This window comes from Malurus melanocephalus, unplaced genomic scaffold (genome assembly GCF_030028575.1).
Source record: "Malurus melanocephalus ecotype Western Australia unplaced genomic scaffold, MMel_1.1 scaffold_17, whole genome shotgun sequence".
In the NCBI taxonomy this organism is placed as follows: Eukaryota; Metazoa; Chordata; class Aves; order Passeriformes; family Maluridae; genus Malurus; species Malurus melanocephalus.
In genome coordinates, this window is record NW_026623249.1 from 2370898 (window position 1) to 2395093 (window position 24196).

The window sequence follows — 24196 nt, forward strand, 5'->3', positions numbered from 1 at the left end:
GGCCCAATGTGGATCCTGTCTTTTGCATGAGGTATGGACAGTTGACACTTGRACTGGGCTGAGCACCAAAGGTCAGCCCTTCCCAAGTGCTGCAGGCTGGCAAAGCCCAGCTTGGGTGTTGGTGGAGTGCTTCAGCACCTGCTCTCTGCCCATGGAACAAAGGAAGCTGGAGAAGCCAAAGGTGTGGGAGAGCAGGCCCTTGTGTGGGACATGATGATGGGTGGACGTTCTTGCTGGTAGGGGTAGAGATGGCTCTGCAAAAGGCTTCCTTGGAAGGATCTGCTTGCAAAAACTTCCAAAAGAGCAACATAGCCTCACCATGGCAGTGATGTGTGTGTGCCCACCATCCTTGAGAGGGTCTGGGAGTGGGAACCCATCCCTTGCAAGGGAGTGGGAACCAACAGCATGGCAGAGGATGATGCATACCAGTGCTTTCCACCACCTCCAAACTGTGATGGCATCAGAAAGCACCCTGCATTTTCCCTCCCCAAATAGTATGAGCCTCAGGGAAACCAGGGTGCCAAACGCTGCTGAAACACCCTCCCATTTCAGCAGCTGATCCTGGCAGATAACAGACAGCTTACCAGGGTAATTATTCCAGCTGGCTGTAGGGTGGCAGGCAGCAGCTGCCTAATAGAGCTCACTACCACCTAAATGTTTGGGGCACCACATGAAGGATGGCACACGTTACTGAAATCCCCAAGGGAGTTTTTGGGGCCCCAGGGTCCCCAGTCAAGCAGTGGACCACAGTCCCAGGCTGCACCAGCTCTGGGGTTCTATCCCTGCCAGAAGGATGTGTCCATGCTGGGCGATGATAGCTGTGCCACCCACAGAACTCCCAGCGAGAGCAGCTTCATGTCTGCCCAAGGCAATTCTCTTTTCTCAGCCCTTGCTGTCTGGTGGGGCCCCATTCTCCGTTGGAAAGGCCAAGTTGGTCTTTTGCCTGCCTTGGCTTCTGCTCAGCTGTGCTGATGCCTTGTGGTCCCATGTACGCTGGAGGCTCTCCAAGCATGAAATGTGTCCCTAATACTGGCTCGTGGACTGGTTGCAGATGAATGCATTAGTTGAAGCRGATGCAATGGCCCAAGCAGGGTCTGTCTCAGTGAGTAAAGCCTGATGTGCTCCAGGCTCCCTGCCGGTCTCACCTTCTGAGCATCTCTGCTGCTGTTTCTGACACGTGTGGAGACAAACATCACAGTCCACACCCTAGGTACCAATTCCCATACGAAAAAATACCAAACAGGTGTTTTCAGGCTTCTTGTCCTTCCGGGCAGCAAAGCCAGTTCATAGCAACTCTTTTCTTTGGAATTATCATTCCACGCTGTTTTTTACACACATTACTTGCTGAAAAATGGCATGCAGCTGAGTTTCGGTCTCAAGGGTATTGAAGGAGGACGTGCCTGTGTTCCACATACTTCTCCTGAGCACTGTTTGTTGGAAGAGCTGGAACTGGCATCTGGGTTTCTGCAACATGTTCAAACACAGCATCCACTTACAGCTTGCATATTAAGTACAGCAAACAAACTTCAGCCTAGCGCACCTCAAAAGTCAATTTAACAAAATAAAAAAGATGAGACAGCAAATATGCCTCAGCAGGTTGTTTCTAGGCTTGAAATAGGCTTACTAAATGGCAGGCTTTTAAGGCACCTCAAGGACACCAATTTGGGTATTGCAGCAACACAGAGCCGGTGGCCACAGCCAGACAATAGCCGGCAGCTATCCTGCTCCAGCACACCTGTGATGAAACATCTGACCCTCATGCATGGAGCTGCATTTCCTTGCCCTTGAACTTCCAGCACTAATGAGCAGCACAGGAATAATCCTTGGCGCCATATTTTAGCCCAATAATACCTTTCTATCCTGCAGCAGCCGTGTGGGGCTTACATTGCAGGCCATCTYGAAGTCATTAGCCAATGTCCAGACAAGCAGTGGCAATGTTTTCCCCTCTATAGTCAGCATTTGCTGAGCTTGCAGCTCTACTTTCAAAACTTGTCATTTCTTAAAGGTTAGGTTTGAAGCCTTGCCTTCAATGCCTGCACAACCTGAACAACACATGCTGCACCCCAACTCRTTTTCACTTCTATCTTTTCCTTTCCTTCTAGTTCTTTGACTTGACTGATTTAAAGAAAATTGGAAATTCCCACCACCAGACAGAAATTGATCTCCCATTTTTTTAAATAAGAAAAATATTATCAGCTTCAGCATCAGAGTTGTACCAGGTCCCTAATTGTACTTTGTCTACGACAGAATTTAAGACTTGCTCCATTCATCTTCCAGCTCTCCGCACTTTGCTGTTTCCCTCTGGCTCAGAAGCAATTGTCAGGCTTTGCTTAACCCACATTTGTAGCTCTTGGAAATRCTCTACATGCAGCAACCCCCTGATCCAGGCTTTATCATTGTGGGCAACCTCTCTGTGTCAAAACCAAGAACGTGCTTTCCTAAAGTGTCAGTCTGCTCCTCCTTGACTTGTGTTTGCTGTGCCGCCCTGGGCCAAGCACACCTGAAGAGCAGATGGGCTGGAGCCTTCCTGAYCAGTCACCACCTGGCTGGGATTAAAGATCTGCAAATGCCTGTGCTCCTGCCTCACAGACCTTCATGTCCAAGGTAACCAAAGGCTCTTTTGCTGTCAGTTCTTCCAGCATGGTCAGGTGAGGAGTTCTCCTGCTGTCACCCCAGCACACAGAGGAGCAAACCCTCCTCAGTGGAGTCTCCTCACTGTGCTCATGTGCCAGAAGAGCACTTGAACAGTTTGGGCCAGCCATCTCTGTAGATTGACAGAGGCTGATCCATGTTACTCATGGCTATTGCCCAGCACCCRGCTCCCTCCCTGCCTTCCTGGCCAGGGTGCTGTGTCCAGCCCACAGCCACTGAGATACCACTCCACGGGCAGAATACAAGCACCCCCTTCCCCACCAAGTGCWGCAAGACTTTGCACCCCAGAAGCAAGATGAGCCCTGGTGTGAGCAGCCAGAGGTGCAGGGAAGGAGATGGGGAGCTTAGAATTGGGAACCTCTCAGGATGCACTTAGAGGTGTGTCTAACATGTCCCAGCATCATTAGTGTGAGGAGTCATTCCTGCTTCCCCAAGCTGTAACTTCAGGCTCACCCAGATAAATCATTTGTCCAGGTACCCTTTGATAACATTTGCAGGATTATCTTCACCACTTGGGAACATATTTCCATACTGATTTAATGAAAGCACAGWTTCTGGAGTCAGCAGTAGTTGGAGCCTCACAGACGGCTCCTAATCCAGGAAATTGGATGTGGTTGGAAATATTTCAGCAGTCAAAGCTTGGGAGATCCTGCTGTGGCTCATTCCTGATGTAAGGCTCTGTGTCCACAAGATAATAAATCTGAGTTTAGCACACCTAATCCTCAGTTTAAAATACCACAGGACAAATAATATGAAGTGGCTGAATAGGTACAAAGGTTCTCTCCCAGTGGAAAGGTGTTGCAAACCACTGCAAGAGTAACTGCATCCAAACAGGCTTTTCCCAGCTGAAGAGCACGGTATAGAGGTGGGCTTTGGTCACATAGCCTGCTGTATTTTCAGSCAGACCTTTTCCCTTTCCTCCAAGGTCATCACTCAGGATGCCCTATCTATTGCTCCATCCCTCACAAGAACATCTGAGGGCAGATCCTTCCTCTTCTGCTTCAGTCACTTGCCTGGCTGGGCTTCTCCTTTGGCAGCTGCCAAACCACCTTGTTTAGAGCCACCCAATGGCTCRGCCCAATGTTCCAACTCAAGCCCACAACTTGCAGGGGCTGGACTCCAGCCCTCAGGTCGCAGGACCAGTCTGGGTATGCTGAGGCATACCAGTGCATATCAGCTGGACCAGAAGGCATGCCCCTAAATCAAAGCTACTCACAGTGATGAAATTCTATTTTAGCAATCGTGTTTCCCTCTTTAGCCTAAGCTGTATTACAGTTTGGAGGTTGGGAGGTGTGAGGATGTCCATGAGGGAAGCTGTGATCTTTAGGAAACRTGCCATCTCAGCATAGAGAGATCAGCCCAGACTCTTTGAGTGCCAAGAAAAGTATAGGAAGAAGGCTGAGGCCCTGGGAAAACAGCTACAATGAGCATCATGAGCAGCCCTAGGGACAGACAGGAACACTTGTCCTCTTCTATGGCAATGTTGGGTCACAGCCAACACTGGGGGATGAGTTCAGGCCCAAAGGCATCAAAAGTTCTTTGAGGACTGTCTGGGATTACTCACAAGGGCAATTTGCACTTTCCAAGGCAATTTGCACTTTCCAAGCAGATTGTGCAAGGAAAGGCTAGCAAGAGGTTAGGGAGTCGCTCCCCAGAGTCAGATGGCAGAAGAACAGGCTATACTGGGGATGTCCACAGACAGGACCTGAGTGGGGTGCCTACTCCTAGCATAGTACTTGCTTAGTGGGTCTTTGTTGTCATACCTGGGCTTGGACATTTGTTGGTTGTGAATTTGGTCTGCTCCTGTCATGGCAGCTGGCTCTTCTACATCCCCTCTTCCCAGCCCCATCCTGTCCAGAACACAACCCCAGTTTGCAGAAAGCAGGTGCAGATGCAAGCACCACCTGCCTCACTGTCATAACCAGAGGTGAGCCACTGCTGAAGTCATACCCCACAGTCATTACTCCTCTCTCCACACTCATGGCTCCCTCTGGCCAAGAATTTGGCATGGACAAGAGCRCGGTTTGAACCAACAGCTTCATATCTACTCATTCCATTTGGACCAAGCAAAGAAGATCTTTGCTCCCCAAGTTACAATGCAGATCAGTGACTCTCTCTCTAATGCAAAGCTGGGATGTGAAATGTGATGCAGGAGAGCTGTCTTAGTGAGGAGAGGCAGTAAAGGTGGAGAAGAGCCTTGACCCACTATTGAGTTCCCAAACAGCAGGACAAGCCCATAATACCAAAGTCTGTTGTGATCTGTCCTCATCTTCCTCATCTGCATCCTTTGCAGATAGAATGGGCTGCTAAACTGCTGGCACATCTCCTAGCTGGCTGGCCCACTGCATCCTGATAAGGAGGGAAGTGACSGGAGGTGAAGATTGTCAGCCCTAGCCAGCCTGGCTCTGCCCTACTCAACCCACAGTGACTCTTCCTACACCACATTGCTCCTGAAAATAACAGGCAAGCACCTTTGTGTCTCCAGTGTGGTGGAGGAAGTGTCAGTACACCTGGGGACACCACCCCTGCCTGGTGTGATACCAGGGTGAGCAGAGACCTTCCCTCCCCTGAGTTCAGCCATACCTTGTGAGGATGTTGATGCTGGAGCTTTTCAGCGTGTCATCTCATCATGGTGTCTCCAACCCAGAGGTAGGAAGGCAGATGTGACATTGCCCTGATGGAGGTAGCCCATGGCCTGCAGGCAATGGGCTGCCACATGGCCCCCTTGCCTATGGCRTTAGCTTATTGTGCTAATGCCATTTATTCAAGGTTTCATGAAAGCCAGTGGAGAAACCTGGACTTCCATCAGACAAATACAGGCTGCCCAAGGTAGACTCAAGTCTGAAGCCTGAATTTCCTTGATGTGAATAGAACTTTCAACACCTTCTCTGGAATGGTAGCACCTCCTTCATTATCACCTCTTAGCCTTAGCTGGTCTCTAATCTCCCCAGCAGCATTTGGAGGAAGGTCTCTGAACAGACATAATTCAAGGACATGGTGGCTGCTAAGGCTTGGTCACGCTGCCAGCTGCCAGAAATGCTGCAGAAAAACACAGAACCTACCCCATACCTTTTCAAATGGCCTCCTCCACCTCAATCTCCAAGAGGGCAAATATTTAAACATTTCCCTTTCCCATCCAACATTTCTTGCATGGGAACATTCCTTCCTAATTCAGCCCCCTAGACCATGACTCCAGCAGCAGCTCRTGTACTTGGAGAGATGTTTGGGGTTTAGTCTCACAAAATCTTGGATTTGAAAGGAATTGATTTAGTTACACGCACATCCCAAGCAGGGGGAAGCTGACTCTATTTACTTATTCTCCTCCTGCTAATGGAGCACTTCTCGTCCTGCACCACATGATCCCTTGATCAGGCTCAAGAGCTCAACCCTGAGAAAAGTGACCACAGGGAGGAAAAGTGAGCAGATATGTCAGATAGGRAGGAGCACTTTAGCCTTTGCTGTAGCCCCCTTGTGTCATGGGGTGATCAGCAACCTGGCCAAAGTCTGGAGCTTGTTTCTGCCCTCCCCAGCAGGCAGGCAAGAGGGTCTCCCTTCTACTGCTGCTGGCATTGATGGCATCAAGTTAAATACTCAGTAGCGCCATCCTCAGGGGTCATACTTGAAGGGGGAAGAGGGCTAAGGACTCTCACATCCTCAGCAGATGGGAAACTGACGGGCCTCACAGGCATGGAAGAAAAAATGTTTCAGAGAGTTTCAGTTCTGGGCCCCTTAAGGAAATCACAGAGCGTCTTGTGATTTAGAGGCAAACATGCGAGACAAGGAGAGCTCTAAGCCACAGGCTTGGCACACTGCCTGAATTTTTCCCTCCTCATTCAGTGTAATTACAGTTGAGCCATGTAGTAATTGGGTAACTTTTTCCAAAGGAATCCTTTCACCCAGAGTGAATCATACTTGCCACAAAGAGAACACGATGTATAAGAGACATAGATCCTATGGCTTATTGTGATTCAAGCATTTTGCCCCCATCCCCTTCTTCCTCAGGTCCTAGCTGTGTTCCAAGTCCCAGCTAGAGCTGGGCACAGTGCTTTCCCAGATAATTTCTCCCAAACTTTCCAAGGAAGCTTCCTCCTGCCTTACTCTGCCCTGCAGCCAAGATGAAGTGTACAATTGTGAGGGTGCTTATGGGTTCTGTAGAAAAAGGACTGTTTTCCCTCCTTTGGTTCCTGTGCCTACAAAAGTGGGTGATAAAGGCTGGGTCAGCAGCTGGGGAGTCTCTGGGGACAGAAAGGATTCATAGTGCACTTGGGTGACCCTGGATGCAGCTTCAGTTCTCTGTTACTGGGGTTTCACCTGACCACAAAGAGTTTCTGAGGCACCGTGTGCACTCAGTGACATTTTTTCTACTTCTTTGATTTAACTAGAGCTGAAGAGCCCAGTCCTCACCCCAGACCCTTCCTGCCAAATCTCAATCCATCTGACCATTTTCCATGTGGGATAAAAGCCTTGGATAATAAAACATTCATTGTAAAACTATTTTCCATTGGATTCATGGCCACATGCAGCTGGATCTCCTCCTGGAGTGGCTGGCAGCCTGCTTGGAAGGGCTGTGTTCAGCATCCTGGAAAGGAGGCTGGKTGAGGGTGGAAGGAGGCAACTCTGCCTGCTAGACCTTCCCTCCTTCCAAAACCAATCCCTACTACGCTTTCTATTGGTGCATGTGGTGGAGGAGGGCTGAGACAACTCAGCTCTCCATCTATTTAAAGGCAAGGGAGGGGCTCTAGGAGCTACTTGCCTGGGACCCTTGCACCTCAGTGGAGAGGAGCGTTACCCTGCRGAGCAGCACCATGTCTTGCGTAAGTAGAGAGAGGGATGAGGAAGCTYTGCTGAAGGTCGAACTGTGGGGAATGTGTTGGCTTGGTGTGGGGGTGCTTGTGCCAGCCTTCTCCACCTGCACATCAGCCCCTGTGTCAGACGGTCTGCTAGAGCTGAGTGCTTGCTGCTGGTGAGGAAAGATTCCTGCTTCATCCCCTACAGAGGGCTGGCTGCTATTTTGTGTTCTGGCAGCAGTGGTTTTTTTTTTCTGTAGGATCCCTTTGGGGCGGCACATGAGGGGATCGTTGCTGGGTTGAGTTCTGAGGTGGGGTAACTTGTTTTACTGCAGCTCTGCTCTGGGGAAGCTGCTGCAGTAACATTTATTGCTGTCTGAGCATCTTCTCTTGGCAGCCTTGCTGCTTGCTTTCCGGCTGAAGTTTTCATGAGTCATTGAATTGTTATTCGTCTCTTTCTTGGAAGGAATGTGCCTTAAAGAAGTGTCCTGTGAATGTCAAGGACTATGTACTAATATCTTAATAGGTCAGAGAGGTTATCTTAAGAGCAGGTATCACGAGTAGGGGCCAAACTCTTCTCAGACTTGCCCAGCAACAGAGGAAGGGACAAAAGGCACAAACTGAAACACAGGGAGTTATAGCTGAATATGAGGCAAAACTTCACTGTGAGAGTGACAGAGCACTGGAACAGGCTGTCCAGAGAGGTTGTGGAGTTTGCTGCTCAGGAGATATTCATAAGCCACCTGGATATGTCACTGTGCAACCTGTTCTACATGAATCCACTCTAGCAGCGGGGGTTGGATTTGATCTCCGAGATCCCTTCCAGCCCCAAGCATTCTGTGACTGCCAGGGAGGTGCTTGTATTAGAAGAGTGATTGCCCTGCTTTGGTTAATTTGTCTTTTATTAGGCTGAGGGAGATTAAGCAGAAATTGTCCCAAGTGCAAGCTTATTTTTTAAAGTGGGATTGGAAAAGATTTTCAGTTTTCTTGAGGTCTTGCCTCTGCTTTGATGAAAAATGCCTACAGATGGGTTTTCCAGGATACTTTAGTCCTCCTACAGAGAAGGTGGGGGGAATGTGGAGCATGAGAATGCTCTTGCAAATACTGAGCCTGTGAAAAAAAAGCCCAAGCCCTTGGGAGATGGGAGGCAAGGTGTCTGAGCCCTTGGACCTGGGCAAGGCTTGAAGTTCAAACACAAGATAGGGGAAGGGAGTGGAGACTCCATCCCTTCCATCCATCCATCCCAGACAGACTTGTGTGGGATGACATGAGACCCACAAAGCACATGGGTGTGGGATGGGGAGGTGTGACTGGAGCGTTCAGGTATTTACTCTTCCCTGCCATGAAATACAGATATGTTGATGAGAGCAGCAGGGAAAGATTGGGAAATCGAGTACCAATCAACTGTACCATGTGATGGGGTAACCTCTCTGGGGTGTCCTTGCAGCACTGCCCTAGGGCAAGGGAGTTTCCCTGTTTCTCCATCAGTCCAAAGCATGTCTTGAAAGGCAGCAGGGAGAGCTGCCAAGTCAGAAGTGAGCCACCAGGTACTCAGCTAATGTCTCTGCTTCCACGTTCCCCAGGGACCAGTGTGTACCAACTTGGGTCTCAARCCCGGCCAGCGCCTCACTGTCAAGGGGAAAATTGCACCAAATGCCAAGAGGTGAGTTGCGCTGCGCTGCCCAGGCACGGACAAGGCACCGCACTGAGGGGTCTGCAAAAGGTGCCGGCTAATGGAGCCTGTTCCTTGGGTGGAAGAGGAGAAGGGGTTAACAGCAGCAGTGCTTCCCTGTGAGTCATCRCCTAATGCACATTGCAGACACACTACTGCCGAGGGGCTAAGCCAAAGCAGATGTGGAGTTCCAGCTGCACACACTGGCAGTGACCACATCCTCTCTAGCACAGGGTAAAGGAAATGGAAGCTGCATCTATACTGAGATTTGGGTTGAGACCAAATCACCATCTGCTTCACCACATCCTCTCTCCTGCACGAAGATGGCCCAGGAGTAGGGACACTTATAGTGCCCCAGCTGAGTTGCCTCTCACATGGTGGTGAGGAAAGAAGGAAGAAAGGGGGTGAGCAGGCAGGTGGGCTTAAGTGGAAAATGTACCCCTAAATGTGTAGGCCCGGGGTGACTGGGTTTCCCAGCAGAGCTTCTGCAGCAGCCCCCAGCCCTCGTGCATGTCTGTGGCTTGTGGGGCCCCTTTGCAGGTAAGGTGGAGCCTGTAACCACTGTRCCAGCACTAGCGGTGTTCCACGAAACATGTCCCAGCTCTTCCCAGTGCCTTTGAAGTCTGATACTGTCTGAGGGAAGCCTCCCAGGCTCTCTCTTGCCAAATAATATGCCTCTTCTCATCTGGGTAAGAGGCCTGAAGGCAAGGTGGACACTAGGCTAGGAAGCTTCCTCCCACTACTGTTGCATATAGTTCAGAATAGCTAATGACATGGTAATTATTCAGCTGCCTACAGGATGGGGAGAAGCCAGTGGCTGTCAGGCAGGATGCAGCACTATCTAACTGTTCAGGACTGAAAGGAAATCTGTGGAAAGCAGCTGACTCCTTGGGAACTGGTTTGGTTGTAGGATAATTCTGTTCAGGAGTCTGTGTGCTGAACCATTCTCTTGTTAAAAGCTTTGAGGAAACAAAGTGGTCTCTCTCCCAGGCACTCTGGAGCCTATCACCCCAGAAGAGGAAAATACCCCTTACTGCCACAGCACCTTCTCTTTAGGGAAGCTGTGTAATTTAGCAAAGGGTTTATCTTAGGTTACCTTCATCTGGGCTTGAAGAAACAAACCAAGGGATGCTCATGGTAATGAGAAACATGCTTCCATAGGATAGTTTTTTACAATTTTTTTTCTTAGCTGTACTGATGTCTACTTTTTGTTCTCTGCAGCTTTGTGATGAATCTGGGGAAGGATTCTACCCTCCTCGGACTTCATTTCAACCCCCGTTTTGATGCTCATGGTGATGTGAACACCATYGTGTGCAACTCAAAGAAGGTGGAAGAGTGGGGTGCAGAGCACAGGGAGACTGTCTTTCCTTTCCAGAAAGGGGGCACAGCAGAGGTGAGGCATGCAAATATTTATATATATATACACTCTCTGTACATACTCTGGTGAAGGGAGGGTGTTTGGCACAGGACACCCAGCTGCAGGGGCTGTCTCAGGGCTGTCTTTACAGGAGGTGGCTGGCTTCTCCTGCTTGGCCAGTGCCACAACTCAGATATCTGGGCAGTGATGGAGGGTGGGGATCAAATGTGCAAGCTCCATCTGGCTCAAAGATGATACTATTGAACAGAGCAGGGAATGAGCATCTCTTGGGAGACCAGAATAACACTCCTGCTGTTGAAGAACAGGTTATTCTACTGACTTCTTCATCCTGAGAAGCAGAGGGTGGCACAACAATGCTGCAGAGTGGAGACGCTTGAGGAGACTTTCTCTGACTTTTTCATTTGTCTTGCAGATCACCTTTGCTGTCAGCCCAAATGATGTGACAGTCCACCTGCCAGGCCACCAGTTCACGTTCCCTAACCGGCTTAATCTCTCTGTCTTTGACTACTTTGATACACAAGGGGACTTCACACTCCAGTCCCTCAGCTGGGAATAACTTTTTCTGACACCTCCATCTCAAAGATACAGAAAAAGCAATCAATAAACAAGAGTTTTGGTGTACTAACTCTCAAAATCTGATCTGTTTAATATTGCAAACGTTCATGGTTTAGGCACCTTGCTGGGAGTGGGTGGATGAGGGTGGTCAGTTTTGCTTCAGTACCATCAGTGGATGCAATTGTGCCAGCTTAGCCTTGAAAGGATGGAGAAGAGGGTGAGGGTTAAAAGCCTGGAAAGACAGAAGGTTGAAAATCCAAGGAGAGTTGCAGGAGGAGGCATTGGGGCTAACTGTCACTGGAGAGAGAGTARAAGAGTCTCTTAGGCAAAGTCATCCACTGTTGAGGTCCAGACTTACACTTCCAGAATAAAACTGATTAAATCAATCTCTGCCTAAACTAAGMACCCCTGGCTGGCATCAGACAGCATTGAGTGACCATATTAGGTGAACCTAGTGGGGCATGGAGTGTGGGTAAAGTCCTCAACTGTGCTAGTTTTGGCTGTAGCCTCCTGTAGAGGYTGATCCTCCTCCTCCTATGTCTTCTTGGGACCTCATGCTGCTTTACAGAGACAGTAAAAAAGCTGCCTTTCTGGTGTAACAGAGCATGCAGAGGGCTCCTCAACCAAATCCTTTCTTCCAGTAACTGCAGAAGCACCAAGTGTTATGGTGTGGCACATGAGGGCAGTAACCTAGAGGGGTCTGGTTTTATTCTGCCCTATGTGTTTTTCCTGATCCATCCAGAGCTAAAAGAGGCAGCAATGTCCAGCTGGAGTGTGGGATGCTTAGGATCTATGCACTATGCTTTAGTTACCACTTTACTTGGCTCAAATGAGCCTGAGCACTTCTGAGTCTAAACTGAAGCTAGACTCTGAAGAGTCTGAGGCAGTCAGGTATGTTTGATGTTACTGCAGAGCTGCCTTGGGAGCTCTCTCAGTCTAATGCTGCCTTGGCAGCAATGGCTGCTGCTGTTGGGCATGCTGTGCCTGGTGGGTACAGGAAAGGTGGGATCTGCCCTGTTCACAGTGCATGGCAGTTACCAGGTAGGTCTGGGATGAAAGGACCCAGACTTCAGGTTCTCACTTCTGGGCTTGGCCATGAACAACACAAAACACTAATAATTTGATGTACTACAGGACTCCCTGCAGGCCTGGCTGGGCTAATTCTTCCCACTGAGCAGCTGGAGAACAGGAGCTTTCTCCTACAGGAGCGGTACCTCCTGTTCCTGCTTCATAATTCATGAGGCTGTGCCAGGTGCTGTGTCCTAGGTACCCATGCAGAGAGAGACTGGGCTGTGAGGAATTGTGGGGCTGAGGAGGAAGAGAGATRTGAGAGCTTAGCTGAAAGGCAGGAACGCTTGGGGTGTACAAACAATAAGTGGCTCTGCAGCTGGATCTCTCTAGAAGTCCGGTCTTGCCTAAGGCCAGTCTGCTTTTGGATGACCACATCACACTCTTTTTAGGGCTACATTTATAATTGAACACCTAGCATTACCACCCTATGCATAGGCATGGCAGGGGGACACCATAGCTTGGGSACTCTTCCCGTGGGATGATAAGGATGAAGCCATCCTTTCTGGAGAAGAGAGGCTCAGCAGGATGGAAGTGAGCCATGCTAGGCTAGATGGTCTCAAGGCAAGAGACCTGGCTCAGTTTACACAGTGGTGTTGACACAGTCTAGCAGACTGGGGTACATCTGGAAGGCCAGAGAATCAGGTTATTTTCCTCAGCCACAGCAAGGCCATGGTGATGGTGAGGGTACCATGGACTGTGATAATGGACACAGAGGAGAGCTCTCTCTTTGCAGCTTCCTCTGCTGGGCTGATCCCAAAAGCTGAACAAATGCGCTGGACTCTGTGAGCTGTACTACAGGGTGACCTCACAATGCCTCTTATCTACACTTGGCAGTCTTTCTTTAGATTCTTCAAAGATTTTTTGATAAAGGTTTCTTGAAGAAAGCTGAAGTGAAAAAASCTTTACCACAGGAGTAAGAATCTTAGGGAGGCCTCTTGCTAGCGTGGCTGTTTCTTGAAGTGACTCACTGCTCTTGTGAAATCTATGACTCACTGTTGTCCTGACTTTGTTATGGCTTGGCTGGTTGCTAGCAAGGAGATGAGGGGTGGCAAAGGTTCTCCAACTATATAATTTAGACATTTCAAAGCTGACTGCTCCCTTCCACCCACTCCCCAGCCTTTTGCAAGGTGGAAGCTGGTGTGTGAGGGCTGAAGGACCTGAGAATGGAGTCAGGATCCCTGAGACGAGTACTCTCCCTGCCCAGCTGAGCAGATGAGCAGTCATGAAAAGGAGAAAGAACTGCAACAACACTGATGAAAGATGCTGCATGCTGGCATGGAAGGTGATACACTTTATTTCTCAACCTGTCCCCAGCCAAAGGTTAGATGTTCCCAGCCTGCTCATCCATCACTTTCCCTCACAGACCCCGAAGCTCCCTGAAAGTCAGGGGGATTCTGCGGCTTCCCACAGGCTGCTGAGAGGGTGCTGCAGGGCGAGCCATGCCGGGGCTGCAGGCTTGGCCAGGGCGCCAGGGGCAGCTGCTGGCCAGCAGGGTGTAGAGGAAGGGGTTGACACAACTGTTGCCATAGGCCAGGCAGGTGACAGCAAAGTTGAGGTAGGCCTGGGCAGTGGGGCCAATGCCCAGCCCCTCTCCCTGGTACAGCCCAGCCAGCTGCCAGGCCCAGAAGGGGAGGAAGCAGGCCCAGTAGGCCACCACGATGGCACAGATCCTGGAGACGAGGCGCCGGGCAGGGGCCCGGCCGGTCACCAGAAGCCCCAGGCCACAGGCCGAGGAACGGTATGCCCGGGCCAGGCGGGTGTAGATGATGGCCAGCACCGCGCCAGGTGCCAGGACGCTGGTGGTGAACAGCACCGTCAGGTAGAGTCGGAAAGCTGATGGCGTCCAGGTGGGGGTGCAGATGCCCTTGTGGGAGCCGTCCCCCTCGCGCAGCTKAGTCATCACCATCATGGGGGCCGTAAGCAGCAGCGATAGCAGCCAGAGGATGGCACTGGCCAGTTTGCRGTAGGCATTGCTGGCCCGCTTGGCCTGCAGAGGCTTGGCCACGGCCCAGTACCTCTCCAGGCTCATGGCGGTCAGGTGGAAGATGCTGGCATGCATGGTGAGGAGGTYCAGGCTGAACAAAAGCTTGCAACCCACATCCCCAAAGAACCAGTCATGGGCAAAGTAGGTGCAAACCACAAAGGGGATGGTGGAGAGGTACAGGAGGTCAGCCAGGGCAAGGTTGATCATGTAGACCCCCAAGGAGCCCGCTGAGCAGCCTGCCACCCTGYCAGAAGCCACTGCCACAGTGTAGATGTTCCCCACCATCCCAGTGAGGCACATGACCAGCAGCACTGTGCCCAGTGGCCCCRTGACCAGGCTGTCCTCTCCCATGACATTGCTGTCATCACCCCCACCACTGCTTTCCTCCAAGAAACTGCCACCCTTGAGATCCTCTCCAGGCCTTGGGCTGATGACAAAAGGGTTGCAAGACATCTTTGGGTTACGTTGAGCAAGAGTAAATCAAGCTCTCAGAGACCTGTTCTTTCCTCCTGCCTTCCCCCCTCACTCTACAGGACACGTTTAGCCTTAACAGCAAAGCAGCCAAGGGAAGAATGGGGAGAGTTCATCAGACATAGACAGGATGCTCCAGAAAAGTCTATTCCTCACCTCCAGCTGCCCAGTCCATTTTGCTGATCTTGTCCATCACAAGCTCTGTCTGRTTGTTTTCCTTAACCATGAAAGGGCCAAGACAGGGGCAACTTCTCTTCAAGACCAATAGGTGCAAGAAAACCTCTGCCAGCCAGAAGGAAACGTCTCTTTTCTTCACCAGCTCCTTATTTGTTGCTTCTCCAGAGTTTGCTGGGCTCAAGGAAACAGAAGACTTCGTGAACAAGTGGATTTCTGCTCCCAAGTCTGTGTCATCTCAGCTCAGACAGGCTTTGGAGAGGTGGGCTCTGCCCCACTGAACCAACCCCTTGCGAGTTGCCTTGACCACCGCATGGAGGAATGTGCCTGACTCAGCTTCACACACCAGTGTGAACACAGTCCCAGTTTATACTGAGCTTTTAGCCACTAGCTGAGGAGCTCTACTGGCTCCCTCCTCTTTCTGGCAGACTTGCTTTCTTCCCCCCTATCATCCTGCACCTTTCTCCTGCTCCCTCTTCCTTCTTGTTTCCTTTTCTTTTTCCCATTTCCCTTCGTACAGTTGCCCTCATTTGAGAGAGGAGATGAGTGAAAGACAGAGCTCCATAAAATGGCCAGGAGGGTGGAAAGCATCATGCTGCAGCTTTAGAAGGGAAACAAGGGCCAGCCCAGGAAGTGCAATAGGCAGGGAGCAGCCACACAGACTTTCYTTCCTCTCCACAAAGACCATCCTCCTCCTCTAAGATTACCCCCTCCTTCCCTGGAAGCCCAGGGAAGCTGTCTGGCCTCAGAGCAGGGAGCAGAAGCCCATTAGGTAGGCACCACCACCTTCTAGTGAGTCACCATCACATGATACCGATGCCTGATGCTACCCTGCTCTTTCCTCACATCTGAGCCTCATTGTCTCAGGGAAGACACAGGGGGACAGTAGAGGAGAGGCAGATGCACCACACTACATGTACTCTGCTGTTAGCTCAGGGTTTCAGGCCACTCCAGCCACACTTTTTTGCATCAGCAGTGTATTAACTTCCCTGCGGCTGAGTCAAATGCCTCTGCTCATCTCCAGCAGTGGCAATTCAGCAGCAAACAGGAGAGGGAAGCATTCCGTCAGTACTACCCTCACTGTGCAAAGACCTTGGGTTTTCAGGAAAATCATGCTCCAAACTGGAAGAGATAAGCAAAATGCAGTGAAAATATGCTTTTACGTGGATATTTTCSATGCTGCACTCCTGGCAGCAGGATGAGTGATGCTGCTTGTCATTCAGGAATTTGATGCTCCCAACAGATTGTGGTGGTCTTGCCAAAGAGCGGGGTCCCCAGAAAAGCAGAGGGGCATCGTGAGTCTGCCTATTTGGCTCTGATGGGAATAATCACAGTCCACATGTCCCACAAAATACAATGAATAGCTATGACTTTTTGTTTGATTATCTGTGCTCTTTTCCTAGAAAGAACCTCATACCTTAGCAGTTAACAAATCAGCTAGTTTAGAAAGTTTAAATAAATTACAGTGGTATTTTTTTATTTATTTCTTTAGGAGCTAATTAAAATACTGGTTGTATTAATTCCAATTAGCTCCCCTTAACATGAAACACCTTCTCTCACACTGCCTGCGTAAAACTGCAAACACATCAGATACTACMGTCACCAGCAGAGCTCAACTGCTCCTTCCAGCATGTGAAACATAGCTCTCCCAAGAGAGCTTCAAGAGATGAGCTTTAAGACAAGACTCACAGGATGATTTAGTGTTTTGGCCTGTTAGTAATATAACATGAACATACAGACTTCCCCTGTTATACTACTATGTACAATGATACATATGTGTGATACACAAAATAAACTTAGGTAATGTGTGGGTCAGGATGCAAGTGCCAGGCCTTTGACATGCAGAGAATGAGGGAGCAGAGATCTACATTCAGATATCAACCCCTAGGCTCTAGTAGAGACAGCAGACTCTGAACTCTACACACGCTATCAGCTGCTCTCTGCAAGACCCAACCTCTCACCATTGGTTTGATAGACTCAAGTTTGGCAGCTGATCTTCAGAGGCATGAATATCCCTCACAGTATCTTTCCTAAGGCAGTATTCCACCTCCTTCACTTTTTGTTACATGTGCACACACACATTATTCACATACCCAAATGTATATCCACATAATTTTTGAGATAATCTCTTAATCTTCTCTGCAGCAGTTGGTGGAAGGTTGGCACACAAATGGGGTCTAAAGAAGCTTTCAAGCCCATACCTAGCAGAAAGAAACAGGCCTYACATTTGCCTGTTAGGTTATATCTTTTAAGTGACCTTTGTCAACCACTGCACTAACTGATCAAATACCTAGATGTTTCACATCTCTGTCACCAGTAGAACTGACATTTCTTATAAAGGAACAGGCTCTTCTGGTCCAGCAGATCCTGTAACCCGCTAGGATGCCTGGCTCCAGCCAGACAGCTGTTTTCTTGTGTAAGGTGGGTGGCTGTCTGCAGTTTCATGCAGGAGTGATGCTAGGTACCATGTCCACCACAGTAAGTGCCAAAGTTTTCAAGGTCTAACTGACAGGCAAGCCCTGTCAGTATCCAGTCAGAACACAGCAAGTGAACAGGGACAGGTTGTTCTGAGGATTCAGATGTACAAAGTCTGGCACTTGAAAAGAAGCAGCTTAACTGGGCCCTCAAAACAAAGTGGGTATTCTATGGGGGCAAAAGTGCTTCAAAGGGTGCTCCAGGAGCGCTGTGTTTCTCTGATGTCAATCTCCTCTCCAACAGGACCAGGCAGAGTCGAGTCATAGCATGGCTTCCTAGGATTTAAACTTGAAGTAGGCTTCAACTGTAATGAAGAAAAAAGGCAGTGCATTAGGGAAATAACCCGAACAGGTGTGGCAGGAGGGGAAGGAAACAACATCCAGGCACTTACTTGCATATTCCTGTGGTGTCATGGCCTGGTTGATGACACTAGTGAAGGCTCTGATCCACTCCAGCTGGTCACTCTCTGTCTCACAGGTGAAGAGGTATTCCCGGTCAGGGGTGACAATGGTGATGCCACAGTGCCAAGAGAAGTTGCCCTGTGTCCCTGAAGGCAATCCCTTCTGGACGCTATATCCATTCTCTCCACTGCCCACAAATACCTCACCCTTTGCAAATGCATCCTGCACATCAAGAGGGAAAAACAGCAATTTATGGGATCCCAGATGAACATGGGAATCATTAAAATGCACCTAAAGACAGGAGGAGGGTGTCTGAAGATCAGGAACATAGCAGCAAAAAGTTTTGGAGGTCGTCAGGGGATTCAGAAGAGCAGTGAGCCTATGCTCAAAGGTAGTATTGAAAARGAAAAAATAAGGGCCTAAATCTCAAGAGGTCTGAGAGAGGAACTGCTGCTCTCATCTCTCTTTGTCACCCCCCACATCACCACCTTTATATGGCTGCCCTCCRTGTTCCCATTGTTTGCAGGCTGTGAAACAAACACAGAAAGCATGTGATGAACTAAATAGAATGGAAAGGGGAAGACMTGGAGTCCACTCATAGCAGCTGGGAAACCTGCAAGCCACCCTTACTGCAGAGCACAGACTCTGCACTTTGACCCTGCCCTCAGCACCGTCGCCCGCAGCTGCCCGGCGATCACATCTCCCTCTCACCAAAGGATCCTTGAAGTACATGAGTCTGCGGTGATCCAGCGTGAACCAGCGCTTCTTAAAAGCCTCTCTCTGCTGTGAAAAGAAGAGGTGACATGTGTGAAGACACAGTGCCCTCTGCTGCGAGCAGTGCGAATGGATACCCCAAATTCATCCCAACCACTTGAAGCAAGCCCCTGCCTTAACAGCAACCTCCTCCTCGCCCTTTCTGAGCTGAGAGTGCGGATCAGTATTGGGTTMTTCAGTCCCAGCTGCTGTCCCCAGCTCTTGAACTTCCATGAAGGACCCCAGAGCTGAGACAGGAGAAATCTGGACGCTAAATACCTGTAAGGTCACGCACACACAGACACATGCAGAGAGATCTGTCGCTCTGGGAGAAAGCAGGGACTCTGGCTTCATCTACTTTMACATGTGTCCTTTCCCTTCCTTTTATTCTCCCCTCCCTTGGTGCACACACACTTTTCCCACGGGTTTCTAAAGAGTCAGGGGGGAATGAGGAAAGAGCAGGAGAAAAACATTGAGGTMGGGACAGCCAGTGGTGCTCTGTCCCTGTTAGATTTTTTCTGCCACAGCAGCTCACCTTGGGACCAGTCTTTTCCATGTATCCCTCCTTCAAGAAGTTTCTCGTCAGACGATTTTTAATCTGACAAAACGGTGAGAGTAACATTCACTTAGCTGTGCTTCTTCGCTACTCATTTCCCTCCCACACCCTTCTATTGCCCCAAATTCAGTCGTCTTCTAAATTTATACTTCCCAAACTGCCTAGCTAGACATCACTTCTGCCTCCAAAATGCCCAGAAACAATAGAGAGTGGCCATTTTCTGACCACCACAGACCCTTTAAACACATCTTCTCATCCCTCTGTCTTTACATTGCAATTTCCATTTCCATACCTGGGGTTATAATAGTAACTAATGAGCTCTTTTATAATATGAGCAGCGGGACATTTAGCACTGCGCTCCAGTGCTGCCTTACCTCATTATCGCTGGCAATGGGAAATGCYACCTTCAGGTAATGGAACTGCACAGAGCGAATGGCATTGAACCAGTCCACTATCTCCTGAGAATGGAACAGGACAGGACAGAAAGCTCAGCCAGAGCAACAGGGGGCCATCTAAACTTACCCAGCTGCACCCAGCCCTGGGTTAACTACAAACAGTCAGCTCTCCCTCTGCAGCATCTCCCTAACATGCACACATCCAGCACGGCTGCTCTATTCCCCACATGCACAGGCAGCACATCTTCTATAGAATCCCTCCCACACAAACCAACTCAGCCAGTGCTCCTGCCCAGCTCCCTGCAGCAAAAYTCTATCGCAAATACACAAACACAGAGCCAGAACCCCCACCCTATTACCCACAGCAACTCACACTCACACACCCCATCCTACCCATGCTTCATATTATTTAATAACAGCAGCTCCTCAAAGCACCTCAATGGCTTTGTATTGTTTGATGCTAAAACCAGATACCTTTCCACTTTCATGGTAGACAAATATATTCCGCGTCTTATTGTCTTTGAGATAGGTGATCTGAAGCCCATTGGGGTTCCCAATCTTCTCTGGCTGGAATGTAGCATTGATTATATCTATTTTAACACTGATTTTGGGTTCTTTGGCCTGAAAACAGAATGGCATTGATCATACATGAGCAACACTAGAAGAAAAGAAACCTGAGCTACTGATTAAGTGGGATAAGGCAGGGTCAGAAGCCTGACCTAGGTGGAGGACCTTGCACTTGGTCTTTTTAAACCTTTTGAGGCTCATATCAGCCCACTTCTTGAGCTTGTCTAGGTTCCTCTGAATGGCATGTCCTGCTCCTCCCTACCCTGAGCTGTTCCCTCCCTCATGACAGCACATTAACTCTTGTCCCACTCATTTCAGGGAGATGAACAAACAGAACAGTAGCCCTCCTCAAAACCAAACAGAGAAAAGGTTTTTGCAAACTTGGCTCACAGTGGGGTGAGGCTGGTCCCAGGAATGGTGCAGGACTACACATCCAGGCAAATGGATAGGAGTGAAGTGAAAGATCAATCCTTTTCTCAGCAGTGAGGGAAGTACAAAGGGAGAACATGAGGAAAAGTCACTCTGACAAGTAGGAAGGGGACTCTTYTCCTCAATGACGTGGTTCTGTTTTCATCCCTGAGCTTGGATGAACAAAGCAACCTCAGAAACACCCATAGGAAATCAGAACATCTCTRTGACCCCTCTGCTCTGGGTGGAGTACACACTGAGGTGGGAGTTGACCACCATACTCACATCCTGCTTGGTGAAATACTTCAGACATCCCTCTCTCTCAGACAAGAGGAACTTGCGGGGTAGGAACTGCCCATTGTCTCGACCTCGCTTCCAAAGGATGCCTTCCTTCACCCCTTGGAGCAGAAAAGCCACTTTTAATAGCATTCCCTCACAGGCATGGTAGGCATCAGAGAGCCGCACGCAGCTTGGGGCACAGCCACCCCTCTGGGATAAAGCATGATGGACTGTTGCAGAGACTAAATACTTAAGGAGTCTCACATATGACTTACAGCTAAAGATGGTGGTGTTCCCATGTTTGCAGTGCAGATAAATGCTCACCAAAAGACATTCCTAGATTCTTCCCACCTCCTAGTCCTGCTCCCACTACTACCTCTGACAGTGTGAGAGTTGTCTCCTGGGCACAGGGGAGTGCTGGCCCATGCAGACTCTGGTGTGGGACCAGAACTCTTCCCACTTGACTCTGCAGGCCCTTGAGCTCTGATGCCCTGTGTCACAGGACTGGCAGGGGCATTTCAAGGACAGCTGCCATGGTTAGAGGGGGTGGCACGCAGCAGGACAGAAACTCCTTATTGTAGGTGTCTGTCTCCACCAAGACATCAAATTACTTTGAAAAATGCTAGCTGATAATATCAAGCTTTTAAGCAGCCTGTGGCAGTGCCAGCCTATGTTGCCCACAATTTAATGCCCCAAAACTATGCCCCGTAAGCACTAATTCAGTTCTCAGGAGTACTTGTGGGATTTGCAACACTGACACCTCATGATGCTCAGAAGTTTCCAGCAGAGGCAACAGGCAAGATTTTTTAATGTTGTGTTCATACCATCAGAATATGGCAGCTGTTTTCCCGGCTCAGTAAATTCTTTGCGTTCATATTTGGCCCGTATCCAYTGTTCTCTCAGCACTCTATAGAGAGAGGTGACAGGTAGCTCAGAAATTAACTAGAGGAATTTGGGGAACAGAGAATTTCCCTTCCCTCTTTTCTTTTGTATGCAGAAACTTACTGGCAGTCATTGTAGGTTGGCTGGTAATAGTAAATAGGGATGTGAGCTTCATATATGGCTTTAGTCACAGCATTCCCATGCTTGGCCAGAAACTGTAGAGTTAGACAGAGAGTTAGTGTCTTGCCTTTGATGTAGATTCATGTTGGACCTTTTTCTTTCCTGACCCACTATAAGGCTAGATGCACACCAAATTCTAATGGAGCACTTTCTTTCCCCTCCATTGCAACATTCCAGCAGTCTGGCTGCAGGAAGGTGGGTCTCAAAGGTCTCATCTACACGCAGACTTAACACTGATTGCCCCTGAATCAACAGAGGGCCATAAATGTCACTTCCTTAAGGCTGGGTGCACACACACTCAGTGGATTTGCTGCCATGCCCCACATCTGGAGAGTTTGACAACAGCTATGCAACGCCATCTCGAAGAACATTCCAAACCTCTTTGGTCCTCTTCCAAAGAGTAACGAGACACAGATTATTTTCTTTGGATCTTCAGAAAATATTTTCAGTCCCCTGAAGGTTTGTGAGTTGAGGGGGCTGTAATGAGGAGAAATCAAGTTCCCATAAATGTCATTTTTCTCAAGAGATCATATTATATCTGGAAGCTCTTCTCTGAGAATGGAATTGCCCAAGATTTTCCCTTTGGACTGCTGGAATCAAGAGGAGACATCGAGGCTGGATAGTCTTGGCAAGTGGAAAACAATCTGAAGCAACAAAGACCCTAAGCCTTAGAAAGATACATGGCTAGAGCTTTGCATTTGACAAAAAGCAGGACATGAGGAGACAAATAAGGCAAGTGTATCCTCCTTCTGCCAGTGGGTCACGGGGAGTTATACACAGTTGAGTATCGTGGGTAGAAAACGAACAGATTAAACCAGATTACATTCCAACTCTGAGAGGTCAAAGGGCTAATTTTGCCAGGACACTGAGTATATAGCCTAGTCCCAAACCACCTGGTACACTAATGGGGATAAAGACATCACAGATAAAGATCTCACCTGCACCTGTGCATCATCCCAGTGGTCCATCTTCAAGGATTTGACTTTGCTGATGCTAGGGATGTTGCGGTGGATTCCTGAACAGTTAAGGCATATAAAGACACCCAAAGTAGAGGATGCCCAGTCAGGATCTGAGGATATGAAAAATAATATGACTAGAAGTGGTGGATTTCCCTGGGAGACATGCCTCACCTGGCAATGTAGTCCTGGGAAACAGCGAGCTGAGCAACCACAGTTTCACCAGACCTCATTAATTAACACCCAAGGCCTGGATGGGTTTTCCGGACTAGAAAGCTGGACTTTTCCAGCTGTTAGTCCCCCATTCCCTGTTTCAATCATTTTGTCTGAATTTTTATTGACGTATATCTTGAAAAACTTCTAAGTGCTCTGCGAACTCCCTTTGTGTAGAGGATCACCCAGACGAAAATGAAACCACCTCTGGGAAAAGACTCCAGGAGCTGTTTAGTGCATCACAGCAAACCCCCAACAGTATTTAGTTCAGGAAGTGGAAAACAACCTTGGATCTAAAATTCTCCTGGAAGAATTTAATAAGGCAGTGTTACTAATTTGCCTAGACTTAATTTGGGTTGGGTGGTGCATTCCTTTTGGGGGCATACAATGGGTGTTTTTAGCACTTGTAGACCTTAAACTGGGTACCCTTCTGATAGGGCAAGCCCTTCAGTAGTTGAAATTTCCTAGGCAACTGTGGCACGTTGTCAGTTCAGAGCTGAGTCATGGCAGAGATAATGCCTTCCTGAATCATGCCTTCTTTCTGGAGCAGCTAGGATTTCACTGGGAGCTTTCCTGTCAGGTCCTGACTGGGCATGACCTCGATTTGCATTTTAGATTTGACATGACTACAACCCACAGTGCTGCAGCTATGCATCCCCAGTTTTTGTGGCACCCCCACAACCCTGTCCTTCTTCCCACCAGTGCTATGGCAGCATCCCCTCCTTCCTCCCTTGCCAACCCACTTCCAGGGAGAGGAAATTAATAACCACAGCATTGCCTCCCCTTTCTCTCTGCCCCAGGCTCCTGTGCAATCCAGACAGCCAACACCAAGTGGCCACTAGAGATCAGCCCCAGCTCCCTGCTTCCTCTTTCCCAACTCTTCCTCCAGCATCATTTGGAGACTCACCTGGTTTCCCGCAGTCTGCACACAAAGAGTTCTCTGCTCTTTTCCACACTTCCTTCAGGGCTTTCACGCTCCGCTCCTTTCCTCCAGCCATCAGCTCCGAATGGTATCTCTCCAGACAGGGCAGGACAGGGCCAGGAGGGCAGCTGCCTACGCCTTATACACCTGCAGGCCAACCCACTGTGTTATCCAAGAGAGAAGGAGCCAGCAGCAAAACAGCTCTAGCAGRCAGAGGGAAAAGAGGAAGGCAGGAGAAGCTCAAGGTTAAGGTCAATGGAAAGGGCACAGAGGCCTGTCGGTGCACCTGAGCCAGCTGAGCACAGGCAGGGGCAAAGAGGCTGGAGGCTGAAGTGCACCCAGACTGTTCGAGAGGAGTGAGGAAGAGGAGGAGATCTGCCCCATGGGCGTGGAGGGAAGTACAGCAATTAACCACAGAACTGGTTTTTCCGCATTTCTTCTGGTGAAAGGACAGACCAGGAAAAG

The 24196-nt window shown here is 49.3% G+C and overlaps 3 protein-coding genes across 3 annotated transcripts; 1 reads left to right on the plus strand and 2 right to left on the minus strand.

Annotated features, from left to right (window-relative positions):
* Positions 1-7381: 7381 nt before the first annotated feature.
* Positions 7382-11110, plus strand: LGALS1 (galectin 1). The gene is made up of 4 exons (XM_057387997.1): positions 7382-7466; positions 9023-9102; positions 10333-10504; positions 10902-11110. Exons 1-4 carry the CDS (start codon positions 7458-7460, stop codon positions 11043-11045), a joined length of 405 nt encoding a protein of 134 aa, XP_057243980.1. The 5' UTR covers positions 7382-7457; the 3' UTR covers positions 11046-11110.
* Positions 11111-13393: 2283 nt separating this feature from the next.
* Positions 13394-15518, minus strand: LOC130587058 (urotensin-2 receptor-like). Its single transcript, XM_057388020.1, has one exon. The coding sequence runs from the start codon at positions 14550-14552 to the stop codon at positions 13473-13475; it is 1080 nt and encodes a 359-aa protein (XP_057244003.1). The 5' UTR covers positions 14553-15518; the 3' UTR covers positions 13394-13472.
* A 128-nt stretch (positions 15519-15646) lies between these two features.
* Positions 15647-24130, minus strand: LOC130587047 (arf-GAP with dual PH domain-containing protein 1-like). Its single transcript, XM_057388008.1, is given in 13 exon segments — positions 15647-17523; positions 17611-17842; positions 18332-18403; positions 18909-18971; positions 19304-19387; positions 19799-19945; positions 20585-20697; positions 21403-21485; positions 21584-21675; positions 22579-22709; positions 23717-23838; positions 23840-23878; positions 24018-24130. Coding segments are annotated over 13 exon segments (1305 nt in total). The 5' UTR covers positions 24116-24130; the 3' UTR covers positions 15647-17494.
* Positions 24131-24196: the final 66 nt, after the last annotated feature.